The sequence below is a fragment of the Ailuropoda melanoleuca genome, chromosome 11 (assembly GCF_002007445.2).
Source record: "Ailuropoda melanoleuca isolate Jingjing chromosome 11, ASM200744v2, whole genome shotgun sequence".
NCBI lineage: Eukaryota > Metazoa > Chordata > Mammalia > Carnivora > Ursidae > Ailuropoda > Ailuropoda melanoleuca.
This window is the reverse complement of record NC_048228.1, coordinates 93170764-93192271: the sequence shown is the minus strand read 5'-3', so window position 1 is coordinate 93192271 and position 21508 is coordinate 93170764. Positions and strand designations below refer to the sequence as shown.

The following is a 21508-nucleotide window of genomic DNA, read 5'->3' as shown; positions in this document are numbered from 1 at the left end:
AAGTCCCACATCAAGGCACATGGCTGTGAAATTTCAGAAATAGACGTTTGGGAATCAGGGACAGTGGGATGGGGCACAAAACAGGTTTTCTATAAAAGATTAAGACTTGGATTGTCGTCAAACTTCTTGATAGCCACACCAGAAGCCAGAAGGCCATGAACAAGTGCCTTCAAAATTCTGAGTGAAAATTACTTCCGTCGTAGAATCCCATAGTAGTCAAACTGCATATCAGGTGTGACATTAGAATAAAGACAATTCCAGAACTACAGTTTCCAAAAAGTTACATCTTGTGCCCCCTCTATCAGAAAGCTAATCAAGGATTGGTTTCTCTAAAAGGGAGAGACAAAGAGGAAGAAAGCACAAAGGAGAGGGATGGAGGGTGCAGATTATGGGACTCTGGGCTCCTCTGAGAAACAAAGAGTGCAGAGTGAGCGGGGGTCAGAGGTGTTTGAATGTCGGGGAGTTACAGTTCTATCAGAGTATTTGGGGATGAAGTAATGATAGGTATACAGAAAATCCAATATAAAAACCAGACAGTTGATTACCCAGAGAAAATAAAAGATTGCATGTAAGCATGGTCTATTATTATACGGCTCAGCATTGAACCATATATGGTCACAGTAATGTAAATATCAAGTATTTATTTAAACAAAAAAGGGAATCTCATTCTGCTGGGAGAGGAGGAGAGAGACCAAGAGGGAGGGAGACAGAGAGAGTGAGTTGGATCTTCTATCTCTGTAACCAGAATTCAATAGTTATTATCTAAAATTGAAAACAAATTAAGAAGCAGTAATCTCAGGTTATTTAAATAACATGGGAGAAAATTCCAGAAGAAACAGTTGCAAATGGTTACCTCTAAGGAGTGGGGATTAGGAATTGGCAGGCACTAGTTAAGGGAAAATTTTAGTAGGATTATGTGACTTTTAAAAACAACGTCCATGTATTTTATTAAAATGGATAAGATTAGATGAATGGGTGCCCTATTTAAACATCCAGGCTGGTCTAGCTCTGTTAAGAATCAGGGAGTGACTAGAAAAGAAAGTGGAAATGCTTGCCTTTACAAAGTGTCTTGGATTCATATCAAGGCCATGGCCAGTCAAGTGTGATCATTTAATCTGGCTCCCTTCTTGTTTGCATACACATTTGTATTCCAGACTTTGGTTAGGGTGAGTCCACTGACTGTTTGCACAAATTTTTGGACTCCACCGATTAAAGGGCACACAGCTCCAGTTTGGCTGAGTGTTCTAGCTGGCCATCTTCTGAAAGCATGGCTTTCCCGGCTGGATTTGGATGGGGGGCATCTACTGCAGCTTATCAAGTAGAAGGTAGGAGGAGCTCCTTCCCCTTTGCTAGGTCTGGGATGGAAATGACTTCTTTGGGTTCTGTATGCGTAGGGATGAGGGTGAGGGTGAGGGTGAGGAGGCAAAAGGAAAAGAAGGAAAGGGATAAATGAGCCCCTAAGTGTACCAGTGAAATTGTCACTTCTCACACAGAAGAGGCTCACCTTCCCTTGTCCCTTTCCTTATCCAAGGGTGGTGGTAGTGAGGGGTTGACCACCAAGTTGCACCTGTAATTTCAGTCAGTTCAAGTTCATCTGAGACATCAGTTTACACTGGACTAGCTGTTTTGTCATTGGGTTCTTGAACACATTTACCCCAGTTCCCCCAACAAAAAAGGTAATTACCCTATTGGCTGGGAAAAATATTTACATTTCTTCAAAGAATCCAGGACACTTGGTTGGAGGATGTTCATCCCTTGGGGGAGGTGTCCTGTTCTATTTCTGGTGGCCAAAAGCAGAGCCTGATCTCATGTGTCGCCCCATCACCCGGCCCCTGAGAATTACAGGGCACAACTGCGAGATGGGAGAGAGTGCCCTGAATGGAGTTGGAGGTCTGAGTGTGGTCCCCGTCCTACTATGCATGAGCATGTGCACGTGATTCCATCATCCTCCCCGCGTCTCAGCTTCTTCATCTGTAAAATAGGAAGATTAGGCTAGCTTTCCCAAAACACATATATTTTCCACTTAAGGAATTAAGTGTTGTTAGTGCCTATCATGGGAACAATATTTATTTGGTCAAACAAATGTGCGAAACCCTGGCTTAAACAAAGCTAAGAGAGTTTCTTGCAGTAGTTTCCTAGAGCCGCTGTAGCAAATCGTCATAAACTGGGAGGTTTATTTTCTCACTATTCTCGGGGCCAAAATAAGCCACTTGACTCCCTAGACTTGGGGATCCTTCTCACCTTTTTACTAGTTCTGTGTGACTTTGGGCTAGTTACTCAACCTCTCTGTGCCTCCTTATCTGCAAAATGGGGATAATTGTGGTTATCAACTTTATAGTTGCTGTGAGGCTTAAATAAGATGGTGTGCGTCAAATGCTTGGTGCTTAGCAAGTGCTCAATGCATGGTCTTTATATTGGGAGGGTCACAAAAGGATTTCTGAGGATAACTCTAGAACTCAGCAGTTAACGTAGCAGAAATCTGCAATACTCTATAGAACTCAGCACTTAATTTAGGATAAATCTACAATCAGTTATGTAAGGTAATATTGTGGATTTCAGGTACCAGTTTCCAGGTCCTGTTCCCCCAGGACCCAGGGATAACCTCACTGGTCCATTCTGAGCTCCTGTCTTCATGGGGTCTCCGGGTTGCCGTACTTCTTCTGTCAGTTTATTTCATGCTCCTCTGCACTGGGCTTGCTGCAGCCTTATTGTAAGATTTTTATTTGTGGCCTCTAAACTGCTGTTAACTCTCTATCGGCAGCTTAGAAGTGGGAAGACTTGATCCAACATGCCTTCTCTGTTTGTCAACTCACAGAATTTTTTTATGTTCGCTTTTTTCCCACCTAAGAGCTCTTACTAATCCTTTTGTGCTGAGTTTGAATCCTATGTCACACACTTACTAAGTGACCTTGGGCAAATAACTTAAGCCTCAGTTTCCTTACTTGTAAAATTAGGAAAATAATTTTTCCCGCTTTGTAGGTTTGTTCTGGGGATGGCAGAGTTTATTTAGCATGTGTAACCAGAGAAGGAGAGTGCCTGGCACATGGTAACAGCAACAGTAATACTATTATGGTTGTTCTTTCTCCTGGCTGTATTCTCTTCTATTGTGTTACCGACAGGAGAGTTAGTCTGCTGCACTTAGTGACTGGTCATTTCTTCTTTGTTCTGCATGTTAGAATATATTCCCTCTTCGCTCCTTCTGGACTGGTTCTACCAGCAGCTGCTGGGAGAGTTACCATTTAGCTACCTTTCCACTCTTGTGCAGATCACATACGCAGGATGTCAATGGCTTTGTCCTATCACTTTGTCAAATCCGTGTGACCTGGGATTTAAAAGCTGAGGTCACCCTCAGTCACTTTTTGATTTTGAGAATCTTTGAACTTTTAGTTTGTCCTGGTTCTGAAAGTCTACATAACCATTGGAAGTCACACACACTCAGCAGAACTGAGGACTAAACCTGGATTGTATTTGAAAAAAAAACAAAAAACAAACTAACATTTTGACAGTTTGTTATAAAGCATTACCATGTATATTTTTATACTGGTTTCAAAACACAGTTGTCTGTGTAGGTACCTTTGCTTTCACATAACTTCTTGAGAGCCCTGATAGACAACTAACATAATCTCCAACCTCCCCTCCTTCCTGCATACCTATGCTTCACCCCCACACAGAAATGGAGACATTTTGGCTCTGTTACTTGGAGAAAGAACTACAGGGTCTCTGCAGGTGGGGCTGATGGAAAGGGGCAGGACAGGACTTTCTGATCCCTGGGCCTGCTAACATATTGATTACTTGGTTGCCTATTTCACCAGACCCCATGGTTCTTCCTTCTTCCTGTCTTTGTTCCTATCCCTTCTGCCTCCACTCCGGCTACTTCCCTGTTTATAGTTTTAAGAAGAGTTTAATGAAATGTTTATTATATAAGAGTTGGCTGTGTGGTGCTTTGAGCTTTTTGGAGGAAAGCACAATATAAATCTAATAAATAAATAATAAACAAGTAATATAAGCAGGAGGGAAATTATGTGTTTTAGGTGAGTTGTAAAGAACGTTGTAAAACCTGTAAAACGTATTTTGTTAGATGAAGAGGCAGGGAAGAAAAAGTGCAGATAATCATCGCTTGTACAGAAGTGAGTCTTATCCAGTATTTTAAAATACAAAAATAATTCTCATGAGTTTTAACCCTTTGTGAAGCCGCCTCTGCTTCCATTTTTGGCTGGAGGGGATATGAAACCGAAAACAGCAGGTAGCTCAGTACCATTTTGTTTACTTCCTCACTTGGCCACAGAGGAGCTATGAAAATGACATTTGGGACCCAGTTCTACAGCTCTTATGAGCTTATAACTCCCAGTGATTTCAGGGAAGGCTCTTAAGGGGTGAACATGCTCTGCAAAATCCCACAAATCCTAAGCAAAGTCTAAACTACTCCATTAACACTTCCTGGTGGGATCTGAGTTTGTGGTTCTGGGGCGGCAAAGGCCTCAGTTTTATGAATGCCATTATCAACCTTTGATGCTGCACTGGATACCAATATAATGTTTGGATTTTGATTTAACTTTGACTTTGTGTTGGCAGAAATTGGGGCTGGTCTCAAACTTTGGCCTTCTGTTTGCCTTTGGATGTCAAAGATGGAATCCTATAGTTAAGAGATTTGGAGTTACTTTTGCATTTTAAAAATGGGAGAGTAAACAAGGGAGAGTAAACAGGACAGCTGAATTAGTTGGTTTTAGATCCCATTTTTGGTGATTTCTATTCAGGCTATTTCATCTCTAGTCCCTTTTAAAAACTCATCTAATCTACACACACCTGAGCTAGAGGCACATTTCATCTACCTGCTTTAGATGTCAGCACACGCCCTATATTTCTTTAGGTCACTTTCTATTTGCTTTCTCCACGCAACCGATTTGGCCTGTGTATCTTAGTTCCTGTTTTCTGCTAACCCCCTTAGATTAAACACCCCAGTTGGGGATGACTGCCTGTGGGAGTCTTCTAGAACAGGGCTCACTTGATATATTTACCCTTTGTCTGGACCACCTAGAAAAGAAGGAGAGAAAATAGACTTAAAAGCATGGTTGCTCGTTTCTTAGTGTGTAAGGTGAAAGGAAGAAGAGAGGGAAGCGTGTATTCGTGAAATTTTTCGTAGCTCAAAGGTTGACGTAACAGAAATCACCTTTCTTTCTTTCCCCCAGGTTCAAATTTGTGGTCCACAAAAATCTTAATGATTGCCCTCCCTTTAACTTTTTGTTTAAATTCCAGTTAGCTAACATACAGTGTAATATTAGTTTCAGGTGTACAATATAGTGATTCAACACTTCCATACAACACCCAGGGCTCATCATAACAAGTGCACTCCTTAATCCCCATCACCTATTTAATACATCCCCCTTTTTTGGTTGTACCATGAAATTATATAGGCATCATTGAAAGAGTATGGTTGTAAGCAAGAATGATATTCACATATTCATCAACTCATTCAACACCCAAGCAGATACCAACTGTAAACAATGGGTATAGACTAGATTGGCACTTGCATTGACTAGTGAGAGTGGATGCCAGCCATAAACAACCAGTATGGGACCATTTTAAGACCATGAAGAGTAGAGCTGTAAACAACTGACATTGACCAGGCTGGCACCCGATGAACCAATCAGATTGGGTTCCAGCTATAGGCAAGTGTTGGGGCCACATTTACATGTACTGATTGAATTTCAGCCTTGGGCTTATGAGTAGGAGACATCTGGAATATATCCGACTCTATTTGTGAACTACTGGAGAATTAAATCACTTAACTTCTCTAAGTCTCAGATTTCTCACCTATAGAATTTCTTTCTTTTTTTTTTAAAAGATTTATTTATTTATTTGAGAGGGAGAGAGAGAGTGCATGCATGCACGCATACACAAGTTGGGGAAGGGACAGGGGGAGAGAATCTTTAAGCAGACTCCCCTATGAGCACTGAGCCCAATGCAGGGCTTGATCTCATGACCCTTGAGAATCATGACCTGAACCAAAACCAAGAGTTGGACACTTAACTGACTGAGCCACCCAGGCACCCTTCACCTGTAGAATTTCTAATGTTTATCTCTTTTTATTGAAATTTCACTGAGCGAATACGGGATGAATTTTTCTTATATTTTATGCTTCTTTGGATCTGAAGTGATTCCTCAACTTTTTTTTTCCAGATTACTAATTTGGACTTTAGCTTCATTCATTCTATTTTTCAACTCCAATATTGAATATTTAATTGTGGCGATCATATTTTTAGGTTTTCAAATCTATTCTTTGTTTCATTTTCAGGAAGCTGTGGGGGGTTTTTTGTTGTTGTTTTTTTAAAGATTTTATTTATTTATTCGACAGAGATAGAGACAGCCAGTGAGAGAGGGAACACAAGCAGGGGGAAGTGGGAGAGGAAGAAGCAGGCTCATAGTGGAGGAGCCTGATGTGGGGCTCAAACCCGTAACGCCGGGATCACGCCCTGAGTCGAAGGCAGACGCTTAACCACTGTGCCACCCAGACGCCCCTGTGTTTTGTTTTCTGGATGTAGTCACACCTCAGATCTTTTTAAGAATGGTAGTTTAAAAAATTAAGTTCTTTCTTGCTCTTTGTTTCTTTCTTTTTTTTTTGTATCACCTTGAGATTTTGGGATTATTTGCTTATTCGGGACCTTATCTTTCATGCTATTTGTTTTTTTTTTTTTTTAAAGATTTTATTTATTTATTCAACAGAGATAGAGACAGCCAGTGAGAGAGGGAACACAAGCAGGGGAAGTGGGAGAGGAAAGAAGCAGGCTCACAACGGAAGAGCCTGATGTGGGGCTCGATCCCATAACGCCGGGATCACGCCCTGAGCTGAAGGCAGACGCTTAACCGCTGTGCCACCCAGGCGCCCCCATGCTATTTGTTTTTGTCCAAAGTCTGGTGATCATTGAGAGTCTGTTCATGTTTATGAATGAAAGAGTATGTTGACAATTATCATATGGTTTCACTTACATGTGGAATATAAGAAACACACACAGGATCATAGGGGAAGGGAGGGAAAACTGAATGGGAAGTCATCAGAGAGGGAGACAAGCCATGAGAGACTCTTAACTATGAGAAACAAACTGAGGGTTGCTGGAGGGGAGGTGAGTGGGGGGTGGGGTAACTGGGTGATGGGCATTAAGGAGGGTACATGATGTGATGAGCACTGGGTGTTATATGCAACTGATGAATTACTGAACTCTACATCTGAAACTAATGATGTACTACTATATGTTGGCTAATTAAATTTAAATAAATGTGTACAAACAGAAAAAAACAGTGTCTGAGTTAGGATATTTTTTAAAGTTAAATAGCTCTATTTAATTGGAACAGTGCTGACTTTATAAGAAGCAGGGTTCTGTATAAGTGAATGGGACCTATTGACAGTCAATCTTTTCATAAAGGACTATATATGAGGGGAAAGAGCCAAGATTTAGAGCTCAATAACTGTCAGATTTCAAGGATTTTAAAGAAGAATATTTTTTTTTGCTTTTTTAAAGGATTTTGTATTTTTATTAAGTCTATTTTTTTTCAGTTTTATTGAAATGTCATCGACATGCAGTATAAGTTTAAGGTGTACAGCATAATGATTTGACTTACACATATTGGGAAATGATCACTACAGTAAGGCCAGTTAGCATCATCATCTCATATAGATACCCACCACACCCTAAAAAAAGGTCTTTTCCTTATGATGAGAAACTTCAGGATCTGCTGTCTTAGCAACTTGCCAATGCACCATACAGCACAGTTAGCCATAGTCGTCATGTCACTCATTGTGTCCCCAGTACTTACTTATTTCATAACTGGAAGTTCGTGCCTATTGAGCACCTTCCTCTAACCCCCTATTCCTCCTGCCTCTAGTAACCACAAATCTGATCTCATTTTCTATGAGTTTTGTTTAAGATTCCACATAAGTGAGATCATACAGTGTTTGTCTTTGTCTAAATGTTCGCTTTTTACTTTTTTGTCTCTTGTCCCTACTCCTCTTCAAGTTCATGTTTAGCTTGAGTTTGTTCAACTTCTCTTCACCATTTCAGTACCGTTAGTAAGGATCCTTCCTAGCACGTCTCTCACTTTTATTAAGCATTTCTTAGGATTCCAACATGGGCTAAAGGAGTACCAACTGCTCTGTTTATGGGGGAGAGGAAACAATCAAGCCAACAGTATGATAGATAATACTTTAATTAATTATCTTGATGATCTCTCTGAGGCCCGCTCAGCTCTCTGCTTTGGTTAAACCAGAGATTCCCCAGGGGATCTCCTCTTAATCCTTAGCACCAATCTTCATTGTAAGTTTGTGTTGTAATTCTTTGCTTTAGTTTCTCAGACTGTTTAGACAATTTTATTTTCTTTCTATTATCTGGAAATACTTTAGTAAATGTGTTATTGTATTGGGGCACTTTTTTTCTTTTGTTTTCAGCTCAATTGTGGATTTTCTTTTTATTTACTATCATTTCAATGGGGTTATAAGGGAGAGAAATTAAATATGTACACTCTACCCCCCACCTTGAACTTGAAGTCTGTTAACATGAGTTAATATATGGAAGTACCTCATAAACCATGAAACATTGTTCCAAGTTGCAAGTGAATTTTCCTCTTCTTCTCCTTACCATTATCATTTTCCTCATCATCTCTAACACTTTCACCTCCGGACATTGTCTAGCGTTATGCTTTTTAGAAAGAAGATGAGATAACATGGAATTGATGGAACTTCAGACAATGTAATGGGAGAGAATGAAATAGTCAGACAATGTGAGAAAGGCATGGTGGAGGAGGAATACAATGACCTACACGGACCCCACATCCAAGCATCTGCTTCTGAGGTCAGCTGCTCTAAGCCATTCATACTTTTCATCATTTCATACCTCCTTTTATTCTCAACACACAGACTCTCCATGTACCAAAATTTCCAGTATCTCCGTTGGCTTTATGGGCAGCGCTGAAAGGTACCCACTGCTATCACTATTGGCATATGTGGGTTATTTATGGATAAGTATCTGCCTACCTGTGTATTCTTTTGTATGTAGGGCTCTAAACATAGATGCCTATTCCATATGCTTAGAAATTTTTTTTTATTATGAAAGTAATACAAGATAATTGTAGACACTTAAAACATATAAATAAGCGAGAAATAGAAGAGTCATTCAGAGAGCGATTTTCAAATTTTGAGTATATACTTCTAGTCTTTTTGAATATATCCACACACTTTCATGCGCACATACCCTTTTATATTTTTCACCCTAATAGGAATGTTCTATAAGTGGTTTTGGCTTTTTTTATGACACCTACAACTATCTTAATAAGCTATAACATGTCTGCATCTTTTCTCCTCATCCCGTTCTTTTTCATTTTTTTTAAAGATTTTATTTATTTATTCGACAGAGATAGAGACAGCCAGCAAGAGAGGGAACACAAGCAGGGGGAGTGGGAGAGGAAGAAGCAGGCTCATAGCAGAGGAGCCTGATGTGGGGCTCGATCCCATAACGGTGGGAGAGGAAGAAGGAGGCTCATAGCAGAGGAGCCTGATGTGGGGCTCAATCCCATAACGCCAGGATCACGCCCTGAGCGAAGGCAGACGCTTAACCGCTGTGCCACCTAGGCGCCCCCCTCATCCTGTTCTTTTTCTCTCTTATCTGTCTTTCTGTAGTTGTTCATGGTTGTTACATGGATAGAGAAATGTGAGTCAATATATTTAACCTGGAAAAACAAGAAAAAATTGCTGTACCTCAATCATTTGTTTGGAGTATGTGTTCTCTATATTAGCCTACATATTTGTACATGAGTTGTTGTGTTTTGTTTTGTTTTTTTTTTTTGTCACCACCAAATTCATCTGTTAAGATGGGACATTTGCTTATTTGGATGAGTATGTGCCAGCATAGTACTGGAAAATAAAAAGCATTACTTGTGCCATTCCTTCCTGGGCCTGCCCATCTGCTCGGGGTTGCTTTCCAGGTAAGTTCACTAGTGCACAAGGTCAAGTGGTTCTTTCAGAATTATTAGGCCATCACACAGTGCCCAGGTCAGCTTCTGGGACTCATGCTAGACTCTTCCTCTTTCTCTCTCCTTTATTTAACCAATTATTATTATTATTATTTTAGTTCTAGCTCCTCTTAACCTCTTGGTTACCCCCTCTTACCTACCTTTCCTTTAGTTCTGGAACACACCGGCTCCTGTCTTCTTGAAATATCCTTCCCTCCTCAGTACTCCTCCAAATCCCTCCAACACTTTGCTTACAGTGTGGTCTGTAGTAAAATTCTGGCCACATCATTCCATTCCACATAGAAAGAGCTCTGAAATGAAACGGGCCAGGTTTGAATCCTGATGCCACCACTTATCAGTTCTATGATCTTGGGAGACTCCTGAGCTTTGCTGTCCTTGGTTTCCTCATTTGTAAAATGGGAACAACAGTAATAATTGTTGGAAACATTAAGTGTGTTTATTAACATCAAATGCTTAGAGCAGTCCTGGGCAAACTGTGTTCAGTAAGTTTTAACAATGATTAAAAACATTTTTATTGTCTTCCTACCATCCACAGAATAATTTCTGAACTTCTGGCATGGTATAAAAAAACTCTGTACTCTCACCTCTGACAACATCCCCAGCTTCACCTCTTGCTTCTTCTTCACTTGTATCTTCTTCTTGGATCAAGATAAAGCACATGCCATTCTTTAAATGTGCCATGACCTTCATGTCCTGCTGAACGCAGTGTTCCCTCTGCTTGGGTGCACACCTGACTGCTGGCGTGAGCAGAGACCAACAGGGGGCAAAGATGCAGGCCTCCCACCTTCGAAGCTGGAACATTTCCTACTCCCACATACCGCTTCTTGAGAGTCTTTATACCCCTCTTCTGAGTGTGTTACCATGAACTTGGTAGATGAGTTAAGAGGCAGGGGAGTGGCGTGGGGCAAAGGGAAGACTTAAGAGAGGTTTTTAATACACATGAAAAATCTCTTTTTGTATTAACTGTTTGAAACAGCATGCCTTTTTAGCTGGGGACATTTGGACATAACTTCATGCTTCTAAAGATGACTACTATCATAAGAGGGGTTGGTATGGACACTTGTAGCTGTGTGTTGGTATTTTGGATGGCATCGGTGGTCATTGTTGGTAGTAGCTGGGGCCCTGTTGTTTTCCTTCTGCTATGCTACATAGGCCTCTGCCTCGAGGTGCCCTAAACCAGCTGAGCACATCTATATTGGCATTGGATGTTTCTCAAGGTGCCTGTTCTTCCTTTCATTAGTGTGGATAATCAGAGTTTGATTGTAAAGTATGCCCGGGCCAAATACAAGGGCTTTTAAAATTGTCTGCTGTTTTAGATTATCCAGGCCACTGATCCCCCTTCCTTAGCATGGATAATTGAGAGTGGACTGGGCTGAAGAATGTTAAGCAGAACCAATTGACAAAATAAATGAGATTTTAAAAATCCTTTACATTTTAATAATAGAAAAAGACACAAGCTAGATTTTCTTTTCTTTTTTTTAATCTAAAAGGGCCTATTTTATAATTTGAAACTGTAAATTTATTTGTTTTTACGTTGACTCAAAATAAGAAAATATTTTCTATGATGTGCCCATTTAAAACCTATTTAAAACGTATACTAATTATAATAGGCACTTAATGGAGTTAGGGGAAAATTGAAAATATAGACAAGAGGTTGGACAGTTCCAGAGTCAATGTCAAATCTTCTTATGACTATGTTTATGTTTCAACTAGGTAGCAAGGAGATGGTGGTAGTCACTTCAAATTCCGAAAATCTCTCTCTTGATAGTGAAGGCTATAATTCTTTACCCCTAATGAGCAATAATCATGTAGAGAAGGGCATTTTTTGAATGTATGTATGAGATTAACAGGGTTCTGATCCCTGTCTGAATGTCTGTGCCCATTCACTTCTCATTTTCATCCTCTTGTCTTTTCCCATATGTCTCTGAATGCAGGGAGAAATGTATTTACATGTCACTTGACTGGGAATTTAGAGGACATTTTCTCAAAGGAACAATGTTGTAAATAGGGGTAGGTGTCACTGAATACCCTTCAGGTGTGTAATGAGATAAATAGATTTTGGGGGTTGGCCTGGGAATTTGGAACATAATGTAAGAGGCAATAGTGAGTTTCTGGGCAGGTGAGTCATAAACAAGGTTTTTGAAACATTACCCATTTTTATGTTGGGAATTGCCAAGCTAAGGCTTAAAGTCTCCCACAACACCCATGAATAATCATTTAAATACAGGCTTTGAGACTTGGGGGGGAAAGAGCATTATTTACTCTAAAGACAATAATCTTCCTTTGGAGTCATTGTAGTCTATCATACAGATGCATACTTGGGGATCTTTGAAAGAGCAACATTTTCTCTTGATGGTCCATTACTTCATATGTTTTATAAATTATTATCTGGGTCTAGATTGCAGGCACAGGTTAGAATGCACATCAACCACTCTGTAACAGAGTGTGGGAGACTAAGGCTCTTTCACAGGGTGAACTATTGCAAGAGACTTTGGCCATTGCCTACTTTCTTTGTTTGTATGAAGAATAATATATGGGAATGGAGGGGCGCCTGGGTGACACAGCGGTTTAAGCGTCTGCCTTCGGCTCAGGGCGTGATCCTGGCTTTATGGGATCGAGCCCCACATCAGGCTCCTCTGCTATGAGCCTGCTTCTTCCTCTCCCACCCCCTGCTTGTGTTCCCTCTCTCACTGGCTGTCTCTGTCTCTGTCAAATAAATAAATAAAATCTTTAAAAAAAAAAGAAAGTATTTAATATATGGGAATGGAGGTGATGGAGACTCTAATGTATCCTTTGGTTCCCCACAATGCTGAGAACTTGGCAAATGTTGGTATGCAACAAATTCTTGTTCTTCAGCTGACTTACTGAAGGAAGAACTGAGGGCGTCTCAGCATAAATATTGTACAGCTGGGGCCAAACTTCTGCCATAGTCTCCTCAGTACACTCTCTGTGGCTCAAATGAAGACAAAGGGCAGCCATTCTAAAACTGTGATGTAGTTGGCTTGATGTTGGATGATGACTTTGGAGAGAAAACGTGCCAGAAGAGTCAGAAAAGATCTGTTTCCATGATGTACTGGAAGACCCAGGTGCCTCATGTGAGTTAATTATTAAATTAAATTAATGGATGTGTATTTGAATTACTGCTACATAGTTCCTCCCAGTTAGACATTTATTCACTGTGGCTATTAGAGCCTGGAGATGTAAAAAGTAAATAAAGTGATCATTTGAATCCAACATTCTAGTGAAGGAGAGAAGCATACGCAGAACCGTGATATGATGTGATGATCCTCGTAGCAGAACAAATGAAATGCTAGTGGAGCATTGGTGGGAGGTGTGGGGATACAAGAGTAAAATGGGAGGGACTTTATGGGCATTTATGTTGGGCTTTTAATAAGAAGTTGATTTTATTCTGTTTTGTTTTGTTTTGTTTTCAGGGATAGACACTAGGATGGGCATATCAGCAGAGGAAACATTTTAAGCCAAGGAACAAAATTATGAATATTTATGTAGTTTTTGAGGAATGGTATAGTAACATCTAGTAAAATAGGTAAATGGTTTAGGATTCTAATATTTTGGAATATATTAGAATCACCTAGCGTTCTTGTTCAAATATAGATTTGGAGGCCTCACACGAGGCTATACAACACCACTATTTATAGATAGGGCCCAGGAATTTACATTTTTTTATAAGTGTTCTGTATGATGGCTCAGGCTTTGAGAAAGCCTGCCACGGTCTGTTTTCTGATGATAGGGTGAATGGCAGGAATTGAAGCTAGAAAGGTAGGATAGGTCCATGTTGTGATGTATATAAGGTACCAGGCTTAGGTGTTGGTGTTAGGATCATGTGCAATAGGTTCTTGGTAGCCATAAAATATTCTTAAGTAACAGGAATATTGTGATTAGGTCTGTATGTTAGAAGGAGTTTTGACTGCAGTGTGGAGGATGAACTGGAGGAAGGAGATATAGGACCTAGGGAGCAGTCAGTAGGCTCTTGGAATAGTTGAGGCAGGTGATGATGAAGGCCTGAATTCAGGTGGAGGGGGCAGAATGGAGGAGAAAGTATAAACAGACATCACTGAGGGAGAACCAAAAGGATATGTTCATGAATAAAATGCAGGGCAGGAAGGAAATAGGACGACTAAGGTGACTCTTGTCATTGTAGTTTAGGTGACTGGCTGGCTGATGGCACTATGAATAGAAACATGATTATTGGGAAAGAGCAGGTTTGGAGTTGCTGTGGTAGAAGTAGGATAGGTTCAATGTGGGCTTGAGATTCCCCTAGGTTATTTATTTATTTATAAAGATTTTATTTATTTATTTGAGAGAGAGAGAGAGTAGGAGAGAGCACATACAAACAAAGTGGGGTGGGGGAGGGGCAGATGGAGAAGAAGACTCTGGGCTGAGCAGGCAGGACTTGATCCTAGGACCCTGGGATCACGACTTGAGCCAAAGCCAGATGCTTAACAGACTGAGATACCCAGGCACCCCCCAACCCCAGGATATTTAAATGGAAATCCTGGAAGGTGACTGGAAATTCCTATCTCCTTTTCAGGTTGGATTTGCTGGTAATTACCACTGTCTAGCTGATGGTTGAAATCTTAGTGGATAAGAATACTTGAAAGAAGGTTATAGAGGGAAGTGCAAAGAGGAGCAAAGGTTGCAAAGTCTGGATTGAGTGCTGTGGAGGAACTCAGAAAACTCAGAAGGAACCCATATGGAACTGACATTCTTTCAGGATGTCAGACTGACTAGAAAGAATTCTAGAAACCTTCCAGTCCAATGGTTTTAAAACATTTTTCAATGCAGCAGAACTAGGAAAATCATGGACCTTCTCTGGTTGAGGAAGGTGGGTGGTCTTTGCCTGTCCACCCAGCACTTCCTTCTTTAGTGTTTCTTCCGCAAGTGGCGACTCTTGACTCCGCTTTGGAGACATGATTTTTAAAACATCTTACAGAAGCCAGAGAGATGGAGTCATATACTCAATGTAACACAACTCATTAGTGACAGAGGGGCAATATGATGGGATAAGACCCACAAGAAACAAGACAACAAAAGACAATGTGGAACTCATGGCCAAAATGAGTGGTGCAGGCAATGCGGGTGTTAAGGCAGAAGGTTAATGTTTCGTGTTGTGATAGTCAGGGAAGGAGTTGCAGAGGTAGTATATTTTTAGAGAATAAGAAATCATTTAGGGATTTAGTTTCTTGCCTACTTAAAAATCAGAGCTTAAAGTTTGTGCTGGGTTGAGGAAAGTTAAAAAGTGAGTCTTTCCAACTTCTATAAAATTGAGGCAATTGTTGTGTATGTGACATCGTAATTATTGCTCAGACTTGATCCCAGTTGCAATAGAAGTGGAAATTGAATGGTGGGACAAGCTGAAGAGTCAGAGTGGAGGACAACAGTAGCTTTGCTTTCCATGTAGAAGGTACTTTGGGAGGGGCAGTTTGTTTGGAAGACAATGTCTTGGTAACTTACCTTGAAGTTATATTTGTAAGGCAAGCATGCTCGTCTTAGTAGAAGGTGTATTTATTTCAGAAGGCTATTTTGGGGGGTTTACCCAGGGGATACCCTTTTACACTGCCAGCTGACAAACTGTGGAAATGTTGTGGCTGCCACAATCAGTCTTTAACATGAAAGGTCCAGAAATCTCTATACACAGGGAGTTGTTTTGAGACATCAGCAGAAATCTGCCAAGAATGAAGACTGACCCAATGATTCCTGGGGGACCTTGAGGAAAGTCAATTAGTTTATGAGTCAAAGAAACCTCAAATTATTCTAAAAGGCATTTGCTGCCATCAAAAGTTCTGTTCTTGAATTAGCAAGCTGCTACAAGTTCCAAGCTGGTATTCTTTCTTAGAAAGATGCTTATGGGGTATAAATCTTTTTAAGTGCATTTTTTTGTACCAATTGTTTCATTTAGAAAAAGCTCATTAGTTTGTTATTAAGTGGTCTGTTTAATGGTGTCAATAAATTCTAAAATTGGAGACTGGGTATTGTTATTTTGGATGTTTTAATGGTCCCAGTTGTTTAAGTTACTTGGCCTTGACTCATTTGCTTGACCTTTGCTTGCGTTAAGGTCTCTCTCCCAGCTACCCAGAGTTGATGTAGTGGCTCTTCATATATGGGATACAAATATGAAAAATATTTGAATAAGTTAACTAACAGTATTTGAATGACTGGGTCAGGTGTACACAACCAAAGTGAAATAGATAACTGCGAATTTTCGAGGAATCAAAAAGTTTAAATAAAAATTCAATTTCTTACCAAAAAAGGCTTAACTTAATACATTATTATTTTGAGTGTAATCGTAACAATAATACCTATCCAAAAAAAGGGCCGGAAGATGGTACTACAAAATAGTAATACGGAGAAGTAATATAATATAGTTGTTACTGACAGTAGTGCTTTGTTGCTCCACTGGTTGAGGAAGAATATGAGTTCGCATTTGACTTTCATAAGCAATGTGGTCTTGTTTTTGTTCCTTAACCTTTTTAAGACTTACTTCCCTCAGGTGGGTAATATCTATCTTTTGGAGGTTATTGGGAATAGTACATGAAATAATATAGGCAACCTTTTAGTACAAGGCCTGGCTTTTTTACTTTTCTTTTCTTTCTTTCTTTCTTTTTTTTTTTTTTTAAGATTGATTTATTTATTTTGAGGATGAGGGGCCAAGGGAGAGGGAGAGAGAAATCCAAGCAGACTCTGCGTTGAGCACAGAGCCTGGCTCGGGGCTTGATCTCAAAATCCTGAGATCATGACCTGAGCCAAAACCAAGAGTTCCCACATGCTTAACTGACTGAGGCACCTAGGCGCCCCAACGGGCTGGCATTTTTAAAAGAACTCAGTAGAGTTTAATTCTTATTATCTTGACTACCATCAACACCACCATCATCATTGCCATCAGATGGCGTGTGAGATCGGGTCCTCCAGGAAGCAGAAACCAGGATAGTGTTGAACATACAAGAAGTTTATTCTTCATGACAGAAACAAGTGAGAGCTGGGAGAGGCTAGGATGCTGGTCTGATGAGTGAAGGAGAGAAGGAAGGAAGAAGGAAGTTTGAGTGAAGCATTTAGACTGCAAGACAGCGCAAGGGAAAACTCAGCCAGGTCTTCAGGGAAGTGGAAAGTCTCCTGTCGGAAAGTCCCACATCTTCCAGGGACAGGCTTGTCATAATAGCCTGGCCACATTCAGCACTGCCTGGGATCAGCTCGCGGAAGTGTGGCCTCAGTGCAAACTGCACTTGTGATGGTTTTCAGGGCTCAGAGCTGGGACCCTCGGTCAGCTGGTCAGCTCTGCTCCCTGAGGTTGGGGGTTTGCATATGTGTTCTTATCGACCGTCATAGTTGTGAGTGATTTAATTTGATTTTTAAAAAATTTTTTTATTTATTCATTAGCAAGAACGAGAGAGAGCACAAGTGGGGTGGGGGGCAGAAGGAGAGACAGAAGCAGGCTCCCCGCTGAGCAAGGAGCCCTACCTGGGGCTCAGTCCCAGGACCCTGGGATCATGACCTGAGCTGAAGGCAGACACTTAACCTTAACCGACTAAGCCACCCAGGTGCCCCGGTTGTGAGTGATTTTAAAAATCTTTCCATTTTTTTTTTATTTTATTAATTGTCTATGTTAAACCTGCCTTAGTTTAACATAAAGAAGCTGTAAAGTAACGCATTTAAAGTATTTTCTTTTATTTGCATAACCTGAAAGTGTTTGAGACTTGCTCAAATCTCACAGTAATTCCCAGCATTTCACTTTGCTACAATATTTTGGTAAGGCCATGCTGTTACTGCAACTGGACCTTTCCATGAAAAGTTTCACTGTTCTGCTCCAACTTTAATTTCTATTTAGAAACCTGATTTTATTAAAGAGTGAAAGTTTAAGTGTTTGTAACAGGATTCAATTAAAATAGGTCATACTTGGGGCTCTGAAAATGGTAACTGGCCTTGGGCAAATTAGAACAAAAGTTATAAAATTCAATTGGATGCATCACAACATTTAACATCTTTAAGGAGGACGTTTTGCCTAATAGATTCAATTTAGAAATATTTAGTGTAGGTCATCAGCTTAAGCACCTAAAAAATGTGTTTGTTTGGTTTTTTCTCCCTTTAGTTATAGCTAGGATCAGGACACCTGGACTCTGATCTACAAAATAAACAATTTGTGGTGGGACCTTGAAGAAAGTCAATTAGTTTCTGTGACTTTACCAGTAGGTTAAAGAGGAGATTGTAATATTGGTGAATAATGTGCTTAGAGATGTTTGCATAAAAGATGCTTTGTCATTGTAAAGTATTATTGAATATTTATGGTCTACCAGACTGAGCCAAATGGCCCAGAGGAAAAAACAGTCAGATTTATGTAAACCTTGTTCAGTGTCCCAGATACTTCTGGATGGGTGCTCTATATATGAATGAATAAATAAATGGTATAAACATTATTTTAAATTTTGAAGGTACATCAATATTATCTGGGGTGTTAGCCAATGTGCCTGACCTATGACATTGTAAGGAAGTCTGCCTCCAGGTAACTATGTCAATCTCATAAATATTTTTAAAGCCAGAGGCATCGATGGCAAGTAATGTTTTCTTAGAGTTTTGTGTCTCCAAATAAAGGTAAATTATATCTTTACCTAAAACCTACAAGAAATTATAGTCTCTCACCCACAGGGTTGCCTCTGAGAATTCTCAGACTGAAATTGTGAATCTTATATGTACTTTTTTTTTTTCACCTTTCTTTTAAGAAGCGTTTTACTCACGGGGCGCCTGGGTGGCACAGCGGTTAAGCGCCTGCCTTCGGCTCAGGGCGTGATCCCGGCGTTATGGGATCGAGCCCCACATCAGGCTCCTCCACTATGAGCCTGCTTCTTCCTCTCCCACTCTCCCTGCTTGTGTTCCCTCTCTCGCTGGCTGTCTCTATCTCTGTCGAATAAATAAATAAAAATCTTAAAAAAAAAAAAAAAGAAGCATTTTACTCACTGTCTATACGGTAGTTTTCTATCACTTTATGTGAGAAATCTGAGCCTCAAAGAAATAATAATAAAAACAATAGCCGTAAACACTGCCCAAGGACTTAATGGATCTTACTGAGCTACACAATGCAGATGTATTGGGACATAAATAGGTGGTAAGAGAGAACAGGCACAGAAACAATGTGTTTGGAGGGGGTCACTGCTTCATCCAAATGGGTTCAGCATGAAGAATAATGAAACGTGACAGTGGGCCAGGAGGAGCTTGCTGGGACATTTCAGATTCCCCTACCTCTTCTAATTAACCATTTCAAGTGTATAACAAAACCTAGATCACATACAGATTTAGTAAGACCCATCGGTACCAAGTGCAGCCCTATCTGGGGGGAAGATGGTTCTGCTCTCCTCAGACAATGGAGTATGACTCAGTAATACCTCAAGTTGGGCTTTTAATTTCTGTGATACATTGATTCTGAAGAACATCTGTCTAAAAGACAAAAGCTGTAGCAGAACTGCCTTATGACCTATCCTGTCATCAGATGCATTTGGGTATATTGCAGCACGGGTCTAAATATACCTTAGCAAGTGTAATGAGATATTTGAAAACATGAAAACCACATATAGAAAAAACTTGCCATCATAGTAACAATGGGAATAATAATAATAACAATAATAGTTGCCTTTTAAAAGATTTTATTATTTTAGAGAGAGAGAGTGCACGTGTGCAAACTGGAGGGAGGGGCAGAGGGCAAGGGAGAGGGAGAGAATCCTAAGCAGAAGCCACACTGAGCGCAGAGTGGGGGGCTTAGTCTCATGGCCCTGACATCACGATCTGAGCAGAAACCAAGAGTTGGATGCTTAACTGACTGAGCCACCCAGGTGTCCCAATAGCTGGCTTTTTAAATAACTACTATTTGCCACCATGCCAGACATTTTACATACTCCTATATATTCCCTTTTTATGAATGAGGACACAGACTCAAAGAAGTGAAGTTATTCAGGGTGAATTAGTGTGTGGGAATTCTGGAAATTTTTTTTTAAGATTTTATGTATTTATTAGAGAGAGAGACAGACAGTGAGAGAGGGAACACAGGCAGGGGGAGTGGGAGAGGAAGAAGCAGGCTCCCAGTGGAGGAGCCTGATGTGGGGCTCAATCCCAGGGATCCGGGATCACGCCCTGAGCCGAAGGCAGACGCTTAACGACTGAGCCACCCAGGCGCCCCTGGAAATTTTTTTTAATACAGGAAAAAAACCCCAAAAACCCAACAACCTCAAATTCCTGCTGAGACAGGTTGTTAGGAATTCTTGCCCCATTAGTTGGTGGGCTCAGAAATCTTTACAGTGCTAATAATATCTGGACATTACCCACCTCTCTTCAGGTCAGCCTCTCCATGTCTACTCATCCCCAGGAATTCTCACTTATCTTGGGAAATGGGAACCAGGATTGAAACCCCAGAGTCATGCTTCCATATCGGCAGCATTGTGTAATCCAAAAATATAAAAGATTCTGCGGACTCTGAAGCCTATGATTTTCATTAGTCAAAAAAGGGATGCCATTAGTCCATTTTCACAAATGCCAGATTTATAGAGGTGTTCTCGAAAACATATTAAAATGGAATTATTTAAAATAAGACATTTGTATTTCACTGGCAAACAGAATCAATTTACCTGGTACAATTCATAGGGTGGATTTAGGAAGTCCCCCCGACTTTTTTGCTTAGTTGTGCTATACAGTGAAGCTCTGATTGGTGATTGATAGGAGCATAATGAAAGCAAATTAGTGTTCATAAAATTTTTGAGTTGATTTGCTCCTGGAACCAGGCCAGGCAAACCCGTAGGGGGTTGAGGTTTTTTCGGGGTATTTTATGTCTGCCGTGATGTCACTAGGAAGTTACAGATTAGAGCATGATGCTCTTTATAATTTTCATGAAGCGGAGTGAAGAGTTAAAGGATTTAAATGTTGCAAAGGGTATTTCTTCTGGGCAGGAGAGGTTTGAATGTAGGGCATCTTTTGCATTTTAAGCACGGATGTTTGATCCCTTGTCCCACAGTTATGTAATAAAAGAACTTTATTATTATTTTTAAAGGGAAACAGAAGAAAGGCCACTGGGAAAAATACTTGTCCCTGGGGGACAACTTTTACAGTACATGCTGTCCAAGAGCTACTTTCTCCTGCCCAAGGTTCTGGAACAGCATGCCCTTCTCAAGGTGCCGAGAGTCCAGAGCGATGACTGAGTGCAGGCTTCAGAGGAACTGCATGGACAGGGTTCACTGCACACCCGACAGGCTTGGATGGTCCTGGGCGTGAAGAGCCAATGCAGCCAGGCAGTCCAGAATAGGGAATCTCAGGGAGGCCAGCAAGACAAGGTGGGCTCCATAAAAGATTAGTTACTCCAAGGTCTCTTCTTAGGAGAGCCGGTATAGGTTGGAGCAGTGGGTACAAAAACTATTTATTAAGAACAGTTACACGCTGCCTCCCAGAGAGTCGTTTCCAAATACATGCACTCCAATAATACATCCAATATATTTCCTTA

At 40.5% G+C, this 21508-nt stretch overlaps 1 protein-coding gene across 1 annotated transcript in view; it reads left to right on the top strand.

Annotated features, from left to right (window-relative positions):
• The first annotated feature begins 1235 nt into the window (after positions 1-1235).
• The window catches only part of LOC100472495 (cytosolic beta-glucosidase), a 116591-nt gene continuing 96318 nt past the window's right edge, over positions 1236-21508 (top strand). Inside the window, exon 1 of the mRNA XM_034672284.1 lies at positions 1236-1325. Within this exon, the coding sequence (XP_034528175.1) occupies positions 1268-1325 (58 nt within the window). The 5' untranslated portion in view covers positions 1236-1267. The remainder of the gene's footprint in view (positions 1326-21508) is intronic.